Source organism: Thamnophis elegans, chromosome 10, assembly GCF_009769535.1.
Source record: "Thamnophis elegans isolate rThaEle1 chromosome 10, rThaEle1.pri, whole genome shotgun sequence".
NCBI lineage: Eukaryota > Metazoa > Chordata > Lepidosauria > Squamata > Colubridae > Thamnophis > Thamnophis elegans.
Genome location: NC_045550.1, coordinates 5249587 through 5266033, shown reverse-complemented (window position 1 = coordinate 5266033; position 16447 = coordinate 5249587). Strand labels below are relative to the sequence as shown.

At 43.1% G+C, this 16447-nt stretch overlaps 1 protein-coding gene across 1 annotated transcript in view; it reads right to left on the bottom strand.

Moving 5' to 3' along the window:
* Positions 1 to 16447, bottom strand: part of ADAM12 (ADAM metallopeptidase domain 12) — a 159407-nt gene that overhangs the window by 22672 nt on the left and 120288 nt on the right. The window contains 2 exon segments of the mRNA XM_032224824.1: positions 4549 to 4657; positions 6908 to 6985. Coding sequence (XP_032080715.1) covers positions 4549 to 4657; positions 6908 to 6985 — 187 coding nt within the window.

The following is a 16447-nucleotide window of genomic DNA, read 5'->3' as shown; positions in this document are numbered from 1 at the left end:
GAGACAGAGTGAGACAGAGAGACAGAGAGACAGAGAGAGACAGAGAGAGACAGAGACAGAGAGAACTAATAAGGACTAATTTTGAAATTAGACAAAATGCATGGTTACAGATATTCTGTGCTTCCATCTTCTATGGCTCCAATAATGTAGCAATGAATAAATTAGATTTCCCTAAGGTGATAGTCTTGCCCCAAGAGAGATCACTATTTCTTATTGATCATTCTGGTTAAGATTATGAAAGTAGAGATCTGGCACATCTGAAGAGGCCCACTTGGGAAAAATTGAGGAAAGTTGGGCGAAATATATGGGGAAATTAAAGTCACATCGCTCCTTGAGAAGAAATTGCCCTCCCTTTCTAGAATTTGTGTTCTTTATATTTTTCGTGCATGTAACTCAATATAGCTATTACATACATATTGATAAGAGATTGTGTACATGTTTGTGGGTGTGCGTGAAAGGAAGGAAGGAAGGAAGGAAGGAAGGAAGGAAGGAAGGAAGGAAGGAAGGAAGGAAGGATCCTCATTTATTACTACAGTTGGGACTGACAACTCTATTGCTTTATCCACGATGTGACAATTAAGCAACACATCACATGGTTGCAATTTGTAAATTTACTGTCAGCCTTTCCACTGACCCCGCTTGTCAGAATCTGGCTGTGAAGCATGCAAAGGGTGATCACGTGACCTAATTTTGGCACAGGGGAATACACTTTCATTTTCTCAAGCTTTTTTTCATCATAGTTATATTCACATTGCTTTAGATATGTCAATCACCTTGCCTCTACCTAGTTTGCATGGTATCTTTATTTTATATTTTACTGGATATATTTCATTCTTGAATTTATCATTTTATGTATCTTTTTAGTATGTTTAGCATTAATGTGATCATATCAATGGAGTTTATTAAGTTTATTTGTTATGATGAAGAGTTGGATGAAAGGCGCTTCGAATGAAAAAGCAGAATGCAAAGACATGAATGTTGTTACTTGGCTTTATATAGTCAATAGGAATTCTGCTGAATATAAGTAATGTTGAACTATGATTAAATTCTTATTCAACTCCAGGACTTTTTTTTTTTTTTTTGCTATTATAATTCCAAGAAGGTGGCACAGTGGTTAAATGCAGCACTGAAGGCTACTTCAACTGACTGCAGTTCTGCAGTTCGGCTGTTCAAATCTCACCGGCTCAGGGTTGACTCAGCCTTCCATCCTTCCGAGGTGGGTAAAATGAGGACCCGGATTGTTGTTGGGGGCAATATGCCGACTCTGTAAACTGCTTAGAGAGGGCTGAAAGCCCAATGAAGCGGTATATAAGTCTAACTGCTATTGCTATTGCTATTCTCACCTGAATAACAACTCTTTCTTACATTTTGATTAAACCAACTTCATCTTACTATAAAATAATTATGTCACCGACTGTACTGATACAGAAATGTGTATGATATCACAAACTCACCTCACTATCATAACTTTGCAGTGAATGCCATCCCATTTAAATTTGAATAATGCTGTCCACCCCCTCCAAATTGAGATAATTTCCAAACTTTAATGGTAGGCATGAATATAACTCTGATTCTGTTCTTACATCCAATCAACACAGAAATATCTTTACAGACTTCAAAGGTTTGGTTGTATATGATTTACAAGAGGAAAATCAATTCCTACCCAATTTCAGGCACAGATAAAGCAGTCTAAGATTTGCAGGTGGAATAAAGGGGAAATATATATATTTTATGGGAGTTTCTCAAAAAAATAAAAGGCAAAGGAACTTGAAAAGTTCTCCTATCAATCCATGCATACAAAAAAGCTTGTGGAAAAATTGATGATCCTTAAGAAGGCTGGGAAGGAGTCTATTTTTCTTAGCAATTATTGGCTACTGCATAGGCGCAGCTGTCTATTTAATATGTAGCTGTTTAGCAAAGTTATCTTGGAGGATCACAAGATATTTAAAATTCAGTAAATAAATCAATGCATTTGTATGTGCTAGTACTCACCTGTATACCATCTAAATTCTATTTCTTGAATGACAATTGTGTGAGGTGATCTTATATGATTCGGTCAGTGGTGGGTTCTGGATCACCATTCCAACTGGTATGGTTGGAACAGGCCCGGTGGCGTCCGTCTTACAACCTCCATGAGCCTCAGTGACGCTCCAGCTGCTCAGCGGAGCGTAGTGCAGGCACTGTACATGCCATGCGCATACGCGGAAGCGCAGAAGCCTTAAAAGAAAGGTAAGGAGCTCGGGCGGGCGGGCCCTCCGGAGCACCGTACCGGAACAGTATCTGGTGCTCCGGGCAGGCTCCGGTACGCCCGTACCGGGGCGTACCGCCTGCAACCCACCACTGGAATTGATGGATCTTATTTGACTCAACTTAGTTACTACTAAGTTTCCTGCTTAATCAATCATCCCATCTTTAATTAAAGAACCAAAAGAATGATGTGGAAAATGTCAACAATACTCTAAGGATATCAAAGTTGAAGTCAATACTGTTTGTGATTTATTAAGTCAAGACAGTTTAATATTAGGGCTGTTGTCTAGGATAGCAAAGCATGCTATATGCAGATGAAGTTTAGGTGATCCCTATGAGGAACCTAATGTTACATCTGCCTTTTTCACAATGGACATAGCAATAGCAATAGCAGTTAGACTTATATACCGCTTCATAGGGCTTTCAGCCCTCTCTAAGCGGTTTACAGAGTCAGCATATCGCCCCCACAGTCTGGGTCCTCATTTCACCCACCTCGGAAGGATGGAAGGCTGAGTCAACCTTGAGCTGGTGAGATTTGAACAGCTGAACTGCAGATAACAGTCCGCTGAAGTGGCCTGCAGTACTGCACCCTAACCACTGCGCCACCTCGGCTCTTAAGAAACAGTTAGATAAAGTTTAAGGTTGGACTGCAAATGATATTATGAGGCTTGGCTAGCCACTTGTACAACTTCACGGCTGGCTATGCTTCCTAATCTCCCTGAACATCTCTGCAAAATATGTTTAGCTATTTTACCCGGATGGAAGGAGGTTTGCCATTTCCTTTAGCAAAAAGTTAACTTTATTATTCTGCAAGAACAACTCGATATTAACAAATTTCAGAGCCTTCTAGGAATGAAGCTTTGATATTTACAATTAATATAATATAATGGGAGAAAATTACTTTTGCCTGTTGGAAATTCCCAAACTTTGTATGGGGTAGCGCTAACAAAAACGACTATGAAGTTTCCTCTGCAGAATTCAAATAGAGTGAAATTATTTGTTTGAGGTGCAAATCTGATAGTGCTGATTCTGCAGCACCCCACGACCTCCTCACAAAGCAGCAGTAGTGTGTAAACACAGAGTTAAGGTTTTCCTCTGCATTCTCTCTTTACCTTTCATTCTCTCTATTTTTGTCTAACACTGCTAATTGGAGATTCTTTTTCTGCAGATATAGAATAGAATAGAACAGAACAGAACAGAATAGTTGGAAAGCCTGACCCGACAAATGCACGCACGACAAAACCGCGCCGACAAAACTGCGGCGAGAAAACCGTGACATCATAAATGCGCCCAGAACAACACGCTGACAAAACCGTGCCCACAAAAGCGCGATATAAGTTAACGTAAGGGTTAGGTTCAGGGTTAGGGCTAGGTTTAGGGTTAGGATTAGGGTTATTAGGTTGTTATTAGTTGTTTGTTGAAGGCGCGCTTTTGTCGGCCCGTTGTTGTCGGCACATTCAGCGGTGCGATTTTGACCTCGCGGTTTTCTTGCTGCGGTTTCGTCAAGCACGCATTTGTCAGTGAACCGTTTCGGTAGAACCGGTTCGTCAAATTTACCGGACTGGTTAGAAGAGATTCCACCAGTGGACCTGGAAAGCAGGCCACACTTACAGAAGAGGTTCCAAATTTTTTTGAAACCCACCACTGCTAAAGGGTTAGGGGTGCAAGGATCTTGTAACTTGACAGCTTTAAGACTTGCATGCTTCAATGCCAGAGTTCCTGAGCCAACGTGACTGAAGGAGGAATTCTGGGAGTTGAAGTCCACAAGTCTTAAAGCTGTCAGGTTTGAAGACTCCTAGTTTTTTTAATAAAGGGTTAGGGGTGCAAGGGTCTTGTAACTTGACAGCTTTAAGACTTGCATGCTTCAATGCCAGAGTTTCTGAAAAGCTACTTGGACCGACCTAAGTACTAATTCATAATTTCATATCCGGTCACATGGGTGGCAAGCCACTCCCACAAAGGAGGCCACACCCACAGAGTAGGTTCAAACAATTTTTGAAACCCACCACTGTCCAGCACATAACAATGAAATAGGAAGATTTTATTTGGGAAGGTCTCTGGAGGAGAACGAACAGTCATTTGTTACCACAAATAGATCGAGGCATAATCAGTGAATTACAGCTGTAACTACTTTTGCATTTAAAGTTAAACAAGGCACCACCCTACACATAATTCAATTCATTTATATCTACAATGGCAGCTAGAAGTGGATACTGAGATATACAAGCTGGATCCCTAGTTAATCTGATGTCCAAAGCCAATGCCTCCATTTATCTTCTTTTCTTTTGTCTGTTTACTCACCAGATTGTCGAACTGGCCCACTGTCAACACTGCCGCCAAATCCTGCCTTATCACAAAAGGGAGGACCCCAATGAGCCTCACAGTGGCAATTTTTTTTATTGTTGCAGACCTCAAAAGCAAACACATGTACAAATATGAGCAGGGAAAGCTCTACCAAAGATTTATGCCTATCATAAAAATAAAAAAGTAAGTAAGATACAGCAATCGTGCTTTGTGTGTTACAAAGACTACACCCTTTTATAGATTGTTCCAAATGTAATTCCAAGTGGAACAAAAATAATAGACTCCAGAATTAAAACGTATTTGTAGGATCACAATGTATGTAGGTCCAGGAATTATTTTGATAGCATTTTCTCTTCTAGAAGACATTCGGAGACTTCAGCTTGTCCAGAATGCAGCCGCGCGAGCGATTATAGGTGTACCCCGGTACACCCATGTCACACCTATCCTCCGCGAGCTGCACTGGCTGCCTGTTGGTCTCCGGATACGCTTCAAGGTGCTAGTCGTTACTTTTAAAGCCCTACATGGTATTGGACCTGGGTACTTGAGAGACCACCTCCTGCCAATCACCTTCCTACGACCAATTAGATCCCACAGATTAGGCCTTCTCCGAATACCATCCGCTAGCCAATGTCGACTGTCGACCCCTCAGGGGAGGGCCTTCTCTGTGGCTGCTCCGGCCCTCTGGAACGATCTCCCCGTGGAGATCTGGACCCTCACCACCCTTCCGGCTTTCCGCAAAGTCACTAAGACCTGGCTGTTCCGGCAGGCCTGGGGCTGATGAGTTCCCGGCCCCACTTAAACTGTTGTGACTGTTGTTTTGTTTTTAACTTGCTTGTCTTGTGTTCTGTTTGTATTCCCCTTCCCTTTGGTTTGTTACCGCCCTGAGTCTCTCGGGAATAGGGCGGCATACAAGTTGAATAAGCATCCCAACAACATTCTAGAATGTCCCCTTGAAGGAAGGTAGACAATTTACTTTCTAGCTTGGAAGCTGCAATTCCAGCCATAATAACTGTCACTAGATTGTTGGCATGCTAGATGATTATGGAAAAGGCAGCCCATTTTGCAAGGAGATGGTTTGTCCCTAGAGTGTTATATATGTATTAATGATTATAACTTTTAAGGGGGTCCCAGGATTTGCTCATTGCCTTAACTGCTTTCTCAGATCAGTGAAGATCTACTAAATAAGTTTAAATTGTACCTAGTCTCACAAGCCTGAAGAGGCTACAAAAAAAAAAAACAGGTGCCCAGTGGGTTCTCATTTGTGGTTTGTGCATAGATATTTAAGTGTCTTACTGAAATACTTGTGAATGCTGCTGTATGCTAGAACCAAATGCCATGCAAAATATTCAAGTATATGTGGCTAAATTTAAGGACTGCCTGAAGCAGGGGTGGGTTTCAACCGGTTCGCGGCGGTCCCTGCAAACCGGTTGGTCGCCGAACCCGGAAGTAAGTAACTTCCGGGAATGGCGAAGGGCGCGCCTGCCTGCCCGCGGTCCTTACCCAGTTTTGACGGGTTCTGTGCTTCCACGCATGCGCAGGACGCATACAGCGCCTGCGCGATCGTCCAGGAGCAGCTGGAGCGTTGCGCAGATGCTAGTACGCATGCGTACACCGCGCGCGTGCACGAAGACGCCGCCGGCCCTGTTCCAACCGAACCGGTTGGAACGGGGCGAGAAACCCACCCCTGGCCTGAAGAGAAGCTTCCACATTGAAGTTTAGAAGGTTGACCATCCAAGACAGAAAGAAATCATATCTGCTCCTGCTTGTCATATATAATTTCTGTCTTTCTTGATTATCTGAAACACTGTTTACAGTAATGCTGGGTTATGCTGCTTTTAATATATTTATATTTTAGTTGCATGATTGATTTCCCCCCCTGAATATTTCCTTGGAGACCTAAAGGATGGGCTGACTCACTAAATGTTTTAACTTCTTTTTTCTTTTTGTACAACATTTTAAAAATATTTCAGTTCTGTTACATCTCCTTGGCTAAAGATGCCTCTGTTCCAAACAGTTGCATACATTTGAAAGAATCCTTCACCCCAGTGGATTACGCCTGAAACATTATCAAGAGCATAAGTGAACTCATTCTAGTTTTTAAACTGCTGAATGTTAATTTTTGCAAGGATAAGGTCACTGTGACCAGCAATATTGCTTTGTCAAATAAAAGCCACGTTTACTTTCTTGGACATTGAAAGGGCATTGAAAATTGATCTTTCTGGAAGCAGAGGCTGAAAAAAACCTGACAGATATATTACCCCCCAAAAATCACCGTTTTAAGCGCTGTAACCAATGAATGATTTATTGCTCAGCTGGAGATTGACTGACTATAAAAAATTGAATCTGTAATACTTACCCCACGCCCGTGACATTTTGTTGCACATTGATGAACACCCAATACACTGGTGTTTTGGCAGCGGCGATTAAGACAAATCTGTAAAGACACAAGAGCAAACAAAAGATAATTTATGGTATAAAGACCAAAACAATTGGATTTTTTCTTTCTCTATTGTATTTCTAATTCAAGACAAAATAGCCAATCCCTTCTGGTTATGATTTTAAACTAAATTGATTTAGTAGATTTAGTAAATTTATCAACCAATATTGCACCATGAAATAATATATTAAGATGCTGAGACCTAAAGGGTTCTGAACGAAATAACTTGGAATATGGAACAAATCTGCAGGCGTAGAATATGTAGGAAGTATGACGACTGCCAGGGATGTGCAGTCAGGGGAGGCAGAGCCTCACTACTGTCATCATCAAGAGCCGAGGTGGTGCAGTGGTTAAATGCAGCACTGCAGGCTACTGCTAGATCAGCAGTTCAGCGGTTCAAATCTCACCGGCTCAGGGTTGACTCAGCCTTCCATCCTTCCGAGGTGGGTAAAATGAGGACCCAGATTGTTGGGGGCAATATGCTGACTCTCTGTAAACTGCTTAGAGAGAGCTGAAAGCCCTATGAAGCGGTATATAAGTTTACTGCTATTGCTATCATGAAAAGAAAAAAAAATGTAAAAGGAAAAAGGCAAGAGCTGAGGTCAGACTGAGCTAGTTGCTGCCAGAGTCACCATGGATGACTCTGCTTAGTGCTTAACTGTTTAGAAAAGCCTCTAAAAAAGTGCCCTCTACAGGAGGCAGTAGGGGGGAGGGAGAGAGAGAGGAAGGAGGGGAAGGGAGAAGAAAAAGAAAGAAGGAAACTTATTTAGCAAAGGAGAAAAACAAATGCTGTCGCTTTAAATCGGAACTGAGCATGCCTGGCTGTGGAATTCTGGGAGTTGAAGTCCACAAGACTAAAAATATTGCTGCCTCACCAGCCATAAACCTCACCGCACATCACTGACGACTGCCTTATTCACGGAACATTGTGCATACATCAATCTATCATCTTTTCTTCCAGAAATCTATTTCTTTCCTGACTGCTATATGTCATGTCTTTAGGACATCTGTATTTCTGTGCCACATTGAGTATGGTGTATTTCGAAGTTAATACAAGGATGTAAAACATAAAGGATGTAAATCTGATGTTACATCAGATCAAGGATCCAGCATTTTGGGTCTCCAAATGGCCATGTAGGTCCACGAGGAATTCTTAACTAAAGCTTATTGGAAACTAGATATGCATATTTTGGGATGGGATGGATGGGCCACCAAACTGTTTTTTTTTTTAAGTTAAAAAAAAGAGTAATGTCAAAAGCAATTTGTGATAAGGTCAGCAGTGGAGTGGAAAGCAACAGCTTGAAGGAAACTCCCAAATATTTAAAAATTTAAAATTCAAAATGGGTAATGGCAGCATTTCCTCTTTTTTCAAGATAGTTCTTTCTGAAGAAGAGACCATAATAGTTAAAACATTTCAAATGCTGCCAGAGGTTAATTTCTGTCCAACTATATATTAAGTCTTGTGACCCGACAAAAGCGTGAACGTCAAAAGCGCGCCGACAAAACTGCGGCGCTAAAACCGCGATGTCAAAAGCGTGTCGACAACAGCGCGCCGACAGAAGCGCGATTTAAGTTAAGGTAAGGTTTAGGGTTAGGTTTAGGGTTAGGTTTAGGGTTAGGTTTAGGATTAGGTTTAGGGTTAGGTTTAGGGTTAGGTTTAGGGTTAGGTTACAGCGTGCTTCTGTCGGCGCGCTGTTGTCGGCGCGCTTCAGCGCTCATTCATCGGCGCGGTTTTGTCGGCGCGGTTTTGTCACTGCGGTTTAGTCAGGTGCGCTTTTGTCGTTCACACATTTGTGGTGGAACCATTAAGTCTACCCCACATCCCCACCCTAAAATTAAATTGCTTTCCTTTGTAGATTAGACGTGTATGGGCTCAAACTTTTAACAGAATTGTCATTTTATTGCAGGCTTAAATTAGCATTTGCCTGAAGAAAATACATCTATCTTTTATTTATAGGAAGATGAATAACAGGGAGTGGCATGTAATCGAATGTTCATTGTTCATGCAATCATCATAGAGACTTCACTATTTCATTGGAGCTGAAACACGGGGACAGAGAAAGATTGACATTCCTATAAAAGCAGACTCACAATGCAAACTAAAACGACCCACTTACAGAGTGCCTGATATATTGTCAGAGGAGAGGAAAGATTATACGGTGCAGGAATGGGCATCAGATGCTTGGTCAACAATCAGATCTCTCCCATAATATCTGCTCTCCTTTAATTTGGGGACTTATTTCAGCAGGGCTAAAAGTCAGGCACAATTTTTATGAGCAGGCAGGGGGCAAAATGAAGCAGAACAGCATAGTAATGCTTAATCAGGGTAGATTTTCCCTCTAGGGAAAGGGGAAATTATGAAAAAAATGAAAAGGAACCGGCTTCACAACAAATAAAATACACAACGGAAGCCTCACAACAAACAAACAAACCATTCAATATCCCACGGCACACAAAATTGTTTTGTGTTTATTTACTTATTGCATTTATAACTCAGCAGAAAAAAGCTCTCAGGGGTTCTATACTGGATCCTCTCCTAATTTTAATATCACAAAACAGCCCTATAAACACCGCTCAGCTAGAGGAGAGTGACAGGCCAGCGGCTGGATGACACGAAGCAATTCGTTGTCTGGTCCCTATTGACCAAACTCCACTGATGTGGCTCCTATTAAAATAAGATTATTAAAAGCAGGTGATTGTATGGTTTAATTCAATGTATTTAAATTCCCTCATTGTTGGGTAAGGAGAGAAAAGCCATTCTCCCCTTCAGCATCCCTGCAGGCCACAATATATGGGCGCTATTTTCAGAGCAGCCACAAAACACAAACTAATATAAAGAAGAAGAAAAGAAAAAAAGCTCAAAGAAAAAGCAAAAAGTTTACATTGTGTTGTGACCTGAAAGATAATTTTTATAAAATGATGTATTATTTGGTAGGTTTTAGGTTTAGGTTTATTCGATTTATATGCCGCCCTTCTCCCAAGGACTCAGGGCGGCGTACAACATTAAAAGAAACACATAATACAAAAGTTAAAAAAAAATTAAACAGAATATCCCAAACCCAATTAAAATTGACAATGACATTTTTTTAAAAAAAGAATTCAAATTCAAATTAACAATGATCAATAATTTATTTTGTTTTGTTCAGGCCAGTCCGGCTTGCTGGAAAAGCCAACTTTTTAGGGCGCGTCGGAAGGACCAGAGGTCGGGGATTATACGAAGCTCCGGGGGCTGCTCATTCCAGAGGGAAGGCGCTTCCACAGAGAAGGCTCTCCTCCTGGGGGTCGCTAGCCGACACCGTCTGGCCGACGGCACCCTGAGGAGGCCAACTCTGTGGGATCGCACTGGACGGTGGGAGGCTACCGGTGGCAGTAGGTGGTCTCGCAGGTACCCTGGGCCTAAACCATGGAGCACTTTAAAGGTCATAATTAGTACCTTGAATCGGACCCGGAAGACAACCGGCAACCAGTGCAGGCCGCCTAAAAGGGGTGTAACATGGGAGCACCTGGGTGCCCCCAGAACAACCCGTGCAGCCGCATTCTGGACCAGTTGAAGCTTCTGGGTGCTCTTCAAGGGTACATGACACCAGAGAAATTATCTAGAATGTATAAAAGCATTTCAAATGTACATTGAAAGTGTGAACATCATGAAGGGCTATTTTACATGCTGAGTAGACGAATTAAAACCCCCCAAATATTTTGGATTTAAATACATACTTGGATACAGAGGATTTTAAAGATTAATGTTCAACTGAAGCATGAAATTTTCTTTTAAGGATTAATGGATAAATAGTTAGATAAAAGCCATGAAGATTATTTCAATATATGATTACAGCAGCAGAATTATTATATGCGCATAGATAGAAAGATTCAACGTTACCCACTATGTAGGAATGGTTGGTGAAGTTGACATATTTAAAACAATTAAATTGACTTTGATTAGAAAAAAAGGCATTATCTATTTTTATTGACTATTGGAAGGCTCTTATGAACTCTTTGCAAAGGAGGACTTTGATTTATGGTTTTGATGCGGAGATGGGATACATTAATAGAAATAGCAATAGCAATAGCAGTTAGACTTATATACCGCTTCATAGGGCTTTCAGCCCTCTCTAAGCGGTTTACAGAGTCAGCATATTTGAAATTTGAAAGTTTATTTATAGGCCGCCCTTTTCCCTGGGGGGACTCAGGGCGGCTTACAACTCATGGGGGAAGGGGATACAAACAATGACACATAAGAACAATACATAATTAAAAAGAACACAACATTCATACCATTCGGGTGGGGGTGGGTTACAATCTTTAGCCCCAGGCCTGACGGGATAGCCAGATTTTAAGGGCTGTGCGGAAGGTCTGGAGGGTGGTGAGGGTACGAATCTCCACGGGGAGATCGTTCCAAAGGGTCAGAGCTACTACTGAGAAGGCTCTCCTCCGCGTGGTTGCCAGTCGACACTGACTGGCAGATGGGACTCGGAGGAGGCCTAATCTATGTGATCTAATTGGTCGCGAGGAGGTGATTGGCAGGAGGCGGTCTCTCAAGTATCCAGATCCACTACCATGAAGGGCTTTATGGGTGGCAAGTAGCACCTTGAAGCGCACCTGGAGATCGACAGGTAGCCAGCGCAGCTCGCGGAGGATAGGTGTTATGTGGGTGAACCGGGGTGCACCCACAATCGCTTGCGTGGCCGCATTCTGGACTAGCTGAAGTCGCCGGATGCTCCTCAAGGGCAGCCCCATGTAGAGCACGTTGCAGTACTCCAGCCTAGAGGTCACAAGGGCACGAGTGACTGTTGTGAGGGCCTCCCGGTTCAGGTAGGGTCGCAACTGGTGCACCAGGCGGACCTGGGCAAATGCCCCCCTGGTCACAGCTGACAAATGGTGGTCAAAGGTCAGCTGTGGGTCCAGGAGGACTCCCAAGTTGCGAACCCTGTCTGAGGGGTGTAGTGTTTGACCCCCCAGCCTGAGAGATGGAACACTTGACAAATTAGTGGGAGGGAAACACAACAGCCACTCGGTCTTATCCGGGTTGAGCACAAGCTTGTTAGCCCTCATCCAGTCCCTAACAGCTTCAAGGCCCCGGTTCATCACGTCCACTGCTTCATTGAGTTGGCACGGGGCGGACAGATACAACTGGGTATCGTCCGCATATTGATGGTATCTTATCCCGTGCCGCCGAATGATCTCGCCCAGCGGTTTCATGTAGATGTTGAATAGTAGGGGGGATAAGACCGAACCCTGTGGCACCCCATATGTTAGGGGCCTAGGGGTCGATCTCTGCCCTCCAACTAACACCGACTGCGACCTGTCCGAGAGGTAAGAGGAGAACCACTGCAAAACAGTGCCTCCCACCCCCACCTCCCGCAGTCGTCGCAGAAGGATACCATGGTCGATGGTATCGAAAGCCGCTGAGAGGTCAAGGAGAACCAGGATGGAGGCGTGGCCTCCATCCCTGGCTCTCCAGAGGTCATCGGTCAATGCGACCAAAGCGGTTTCTGTGCTGTAACCAGGCCTGAAGCCGGACTGGAATGGGTCGAGATAACTAGCTTCCTCCAAGGACCGCTGGAGCTGGAAGGCCACCACCTTCTCAACAACCTTCCCCACAAAGGAGAGGTTGGAGACTGGACGATAATTGTTAAGAACGGCTGGATCCAAGGATGGTTTCTTCAGGAGGGGTCTCACCACCGCCGCTTTAAGTGCGGAGGGAAAGACCCCCTCCCGAAGGGCGGCGGTAACAACCGCCTGGATCCAGCCCCGTGTCACCTCCCTGCTGTTAACAACCATCCAGGAGGGGCACGGGTCCAGTACACAAGTGGAGGCACTCACAGCTCTCATGGCCTTGTCCACATCCCCAGGGGCAACATCCTGAAACTCAACCCATATCGCCCCCACAGTCTGGGTCCTCATTTTACCCACCTCGGAAGGATGGAAGGCTGAGTCAACCTTGAGCCGATGAGATTTGAACCGCCGAACTGCAGCTAACAGTCAGCTGAAGTGGCCTGCAGTACTGCACCCTAACCACTGTGCCACCTCGGCTCGGTGAAAGCGGTGTAAGATGTTGTAAGTTTAGGAGACAGAGGCTACAATATATTTGTAATTACATATTTTTGTAAAGGATATTGAAGACACTTTTTATATCTTTTTCTTTCTTCTCTATTTTTCTTCAACTTTTTTGATATTGAATACTTTGTTTAAAAGTACTCAGGTGCATCTGCAATAAATTGTAATTCCATCCAAAGTACAAAATATGCGCAGACACATCATGATGCAAATGCTGTTCCTGCTGTAGTAGTGCGAGATGTTGTGTGTGCCCTTTTCCTTTCTAGGATGCTGATGAAGGTATTTTATGGCTCAATTAAATCGGAACTTCTACCAAAAAAAAAAAAGATCAGATGCCGTGACTTTTTCTAGAGAAATATATGCTGGCTCCTAGCAAACAATTTATTGTTTTCTAAATATTCACAAACGGACTACTTAATAAATCTGTTCCAAAGTTTCAAGCTGACTGGTTCGATTCGCTACCTGGCATTTTTAGTTACTTGCCTGTATGGAAGAATATTCTGTCTTCATATTTATTTATTTAATTTATTTATTATTATTATTTATTTAATCGATTTATAGGCCGCCCAATCCCGGAGGACTCCGGGCGGCTTACAACGATAGAAAAAAAAAGGAAATAATAAAAAATGGAACTAAAAAAAAATAAAAACAGGTTAAAATCAACACGCATACATTCGTTACGATCAGGGCTGGACCTCAACAATGAGGTCAACAGCCCCAGGCCTGCTGGAAGAGCCAGGTTTTAACAGCTTTTCTGAAGGCCATAAGAGTGAGTAAGGTCCGGATTTCTGGGGGTAGCTCGTTCCAAAGGGTCGGAGCAGCCACAGAGAAGGCTCTCCTCCGGGGAGCCGCCAGCCGGCATTGTCTGGCTGACGGCATCTGAAGGAGGCCCACCCTGTGGGATCTCACCGGCCGTAGGGAGGTATGTGGCAGTAGGCGGTCCCGCAGGTACGCTGGCCCTAAGCCATGTAGGGCTTTAAAGGTAATAACCAACAGCTTGAATTGCGTCCGGAAACCAATAGGTAGCCAGTGCAGCTCGCGGAGGATCGGTGTAATGTGGGTGTACATAGGTACACCCAATATCGCTCGTGCAGCTACATTTTGGACTATATAATGCATATCTTCTTCCTTAATCCTTTTAAATGACTTATGCCCCTCAATTTTGCCTTCTGCTCATCAGTTCCATCTATCAGGTTCAGTAATACCTTCCAAGTCATAAGACCTCTTACTTTTACTTGCTTGTTCCTCATACATTGGGTAGATGGATAAAGGCCATGAAATCCTTAGTTCATCAAACTTGACTTGTCCCTTCCTTTAATTATATCCTCTTTATTGAATGCTTCCACATCCTGCTACCCCTCCCCATCTCAGTCCCTGCGGAAGGAGCATTGTTGAGTTCTCATCTCCTTCCTGATAATATTTACTCTGTAATGCTCTGAATCAAGCTCATCTCTTGCCAGGAGTCATTTAAAAAATGAGGGACTTCTGGCTTGATTCAGAGCATTGTTGAGTAAATGCTATCAGGGAGGAGAAGGGAACTCAACAATACTATTTCAATTGTCAGAGAATCCAAACTATTTCTTTTGGAACCATCCGTGTAGCCAATTTTCATTTCTTTATTTTTTAAAATATGCAAGCCACACTCTTTAGTAGAAGAAATGAAAAAAAAAAGATGCTTGGCCCGTATCTTTTTTATTCAATGTTTCATAACCACATTTGGTATGTGGATGTATTTCCATGTGTATCAATAAAAAGGAATAATTATCATTGTCTTCTGAACGTTCCCATTACATCCAGGCATCAAGGGGACTGTTCTTAACATATTATCAGGTATACAGATCATTGCTTCAGTCTTCTTGAGTAGAGAGTCTCACTACCACACATGACATCTTCATCTTCAGCGCAGAGGCCAACATTCTTTCCTGTGTACACCATGCAAAATCTTCTTCCTTGAGTCTTTGGTGCTTTCTAGCAGTAGCAATAGCTACTTATATACATCTTCCAGAGGTGGGTTCCTACCAGTTCGCACCTATTCGGTAGAACCGGTTCGTCAAATCTATCGAACCGGTTAGAAGAGGTTCCATCAGTGGACCCGGAAAGCAGGCCACACCTACAGAAGAGGTTCCAAACTTTTTTGAAACCCACCACTGGTCCTTGGATATGATTATTCTACACTATCATGCTCATATTTATAAAACTCAGTGCCTCTGTGAAAGGTAAGGATGACTACTGCATTTGTGGTGCAATCAGAACATTGCGTGTGTTGAAGTTTTTTAATGCAAACCAAAAATGCCTTTTAAAAAACAAGTTTACATCCTATTCTTATGCATGCCAGTGCTGTGTGAGAGATAATTTAAGGTGGTTCTGACAAGTGTCATCGGCATCTTCATATCCGGTCACATGGGCGGCAAGCCACTCCCATCCGGTCACATGGGTGGCAAGCCACTTCCACAAAGGAGGCCACACCCACAGAGTAGGTTTGAAAATTTTTTGAAACCCACCACTGATCACTTCGCAGTGCTTTACAACCCTTTTAAGCTGTTTACAGAGTCAGCATTCTGCCCCAACAATCTGGAACCTCATTTTAGCCGTGTTGGAAGGGTGGAAGGCTGAGTCAACCTTAAGGATTGAACTTCTGGCAGTTAGCAGTATTAGTCTGCAATACTGCATTCTAATCACTGTTCCACCAAGGCTCTATGGTGGCTGTTCTTCATCCAGAGATACATGGGTGGTTTAGTGGTATTCCTTAACGTTCTGCTAACATTTCTGTGTCCATTGCAATAATTCCTTATCTTTCCTGATAGAAAGAGGAGTATTTTGTTTCCAGCTTCTTCATCTTCTGTTCTATGAAGATAATCTGCCTGAACTTGTAGCATGTACATATTTTCTAGTCTTCAGGGAGGAAAACAGAGATGGTACATCCCAGTGGTGGGTTTCAAAATTTTTTAGAACCTCTTCTGTAGGTGTGGCCTGCTTTGTGGGAGTGGCTTGCTGGCCATGTGACCAGGTGGGAGTGGCTTGCCAGCCATGTGACTGGGTGGGCGTGGCCAACTTATAAAAAGGGTGAAATTCACTTAACAACGCTCTTGCTTAGCAACCAAAATGTTGGCTCAGAAACTCTGGCATTTGAAGCACGCAAGTCTTAAAGCTGTCAAGTGACAAGACCCTTGCACCCCTAACCCTTTAGGAAAAGAAAACCCAGAGGTGTTCAAACTTGACAGTTTTAAGACTTGTGGACTTCAACTCTCAGAATTTCTTCTCCAGTCATGTTGGCTCAGGAACTCTGGCATTGAAATGTGAAAGTCTTAAAGCTGTCAAGTGACAAGACCCTTGCACCCCTAACTCTTTAGGAAAAGACCCCTAGGGGTGTTCAAACTTGACAGCTTTAAGACTTGTGGACTTCAA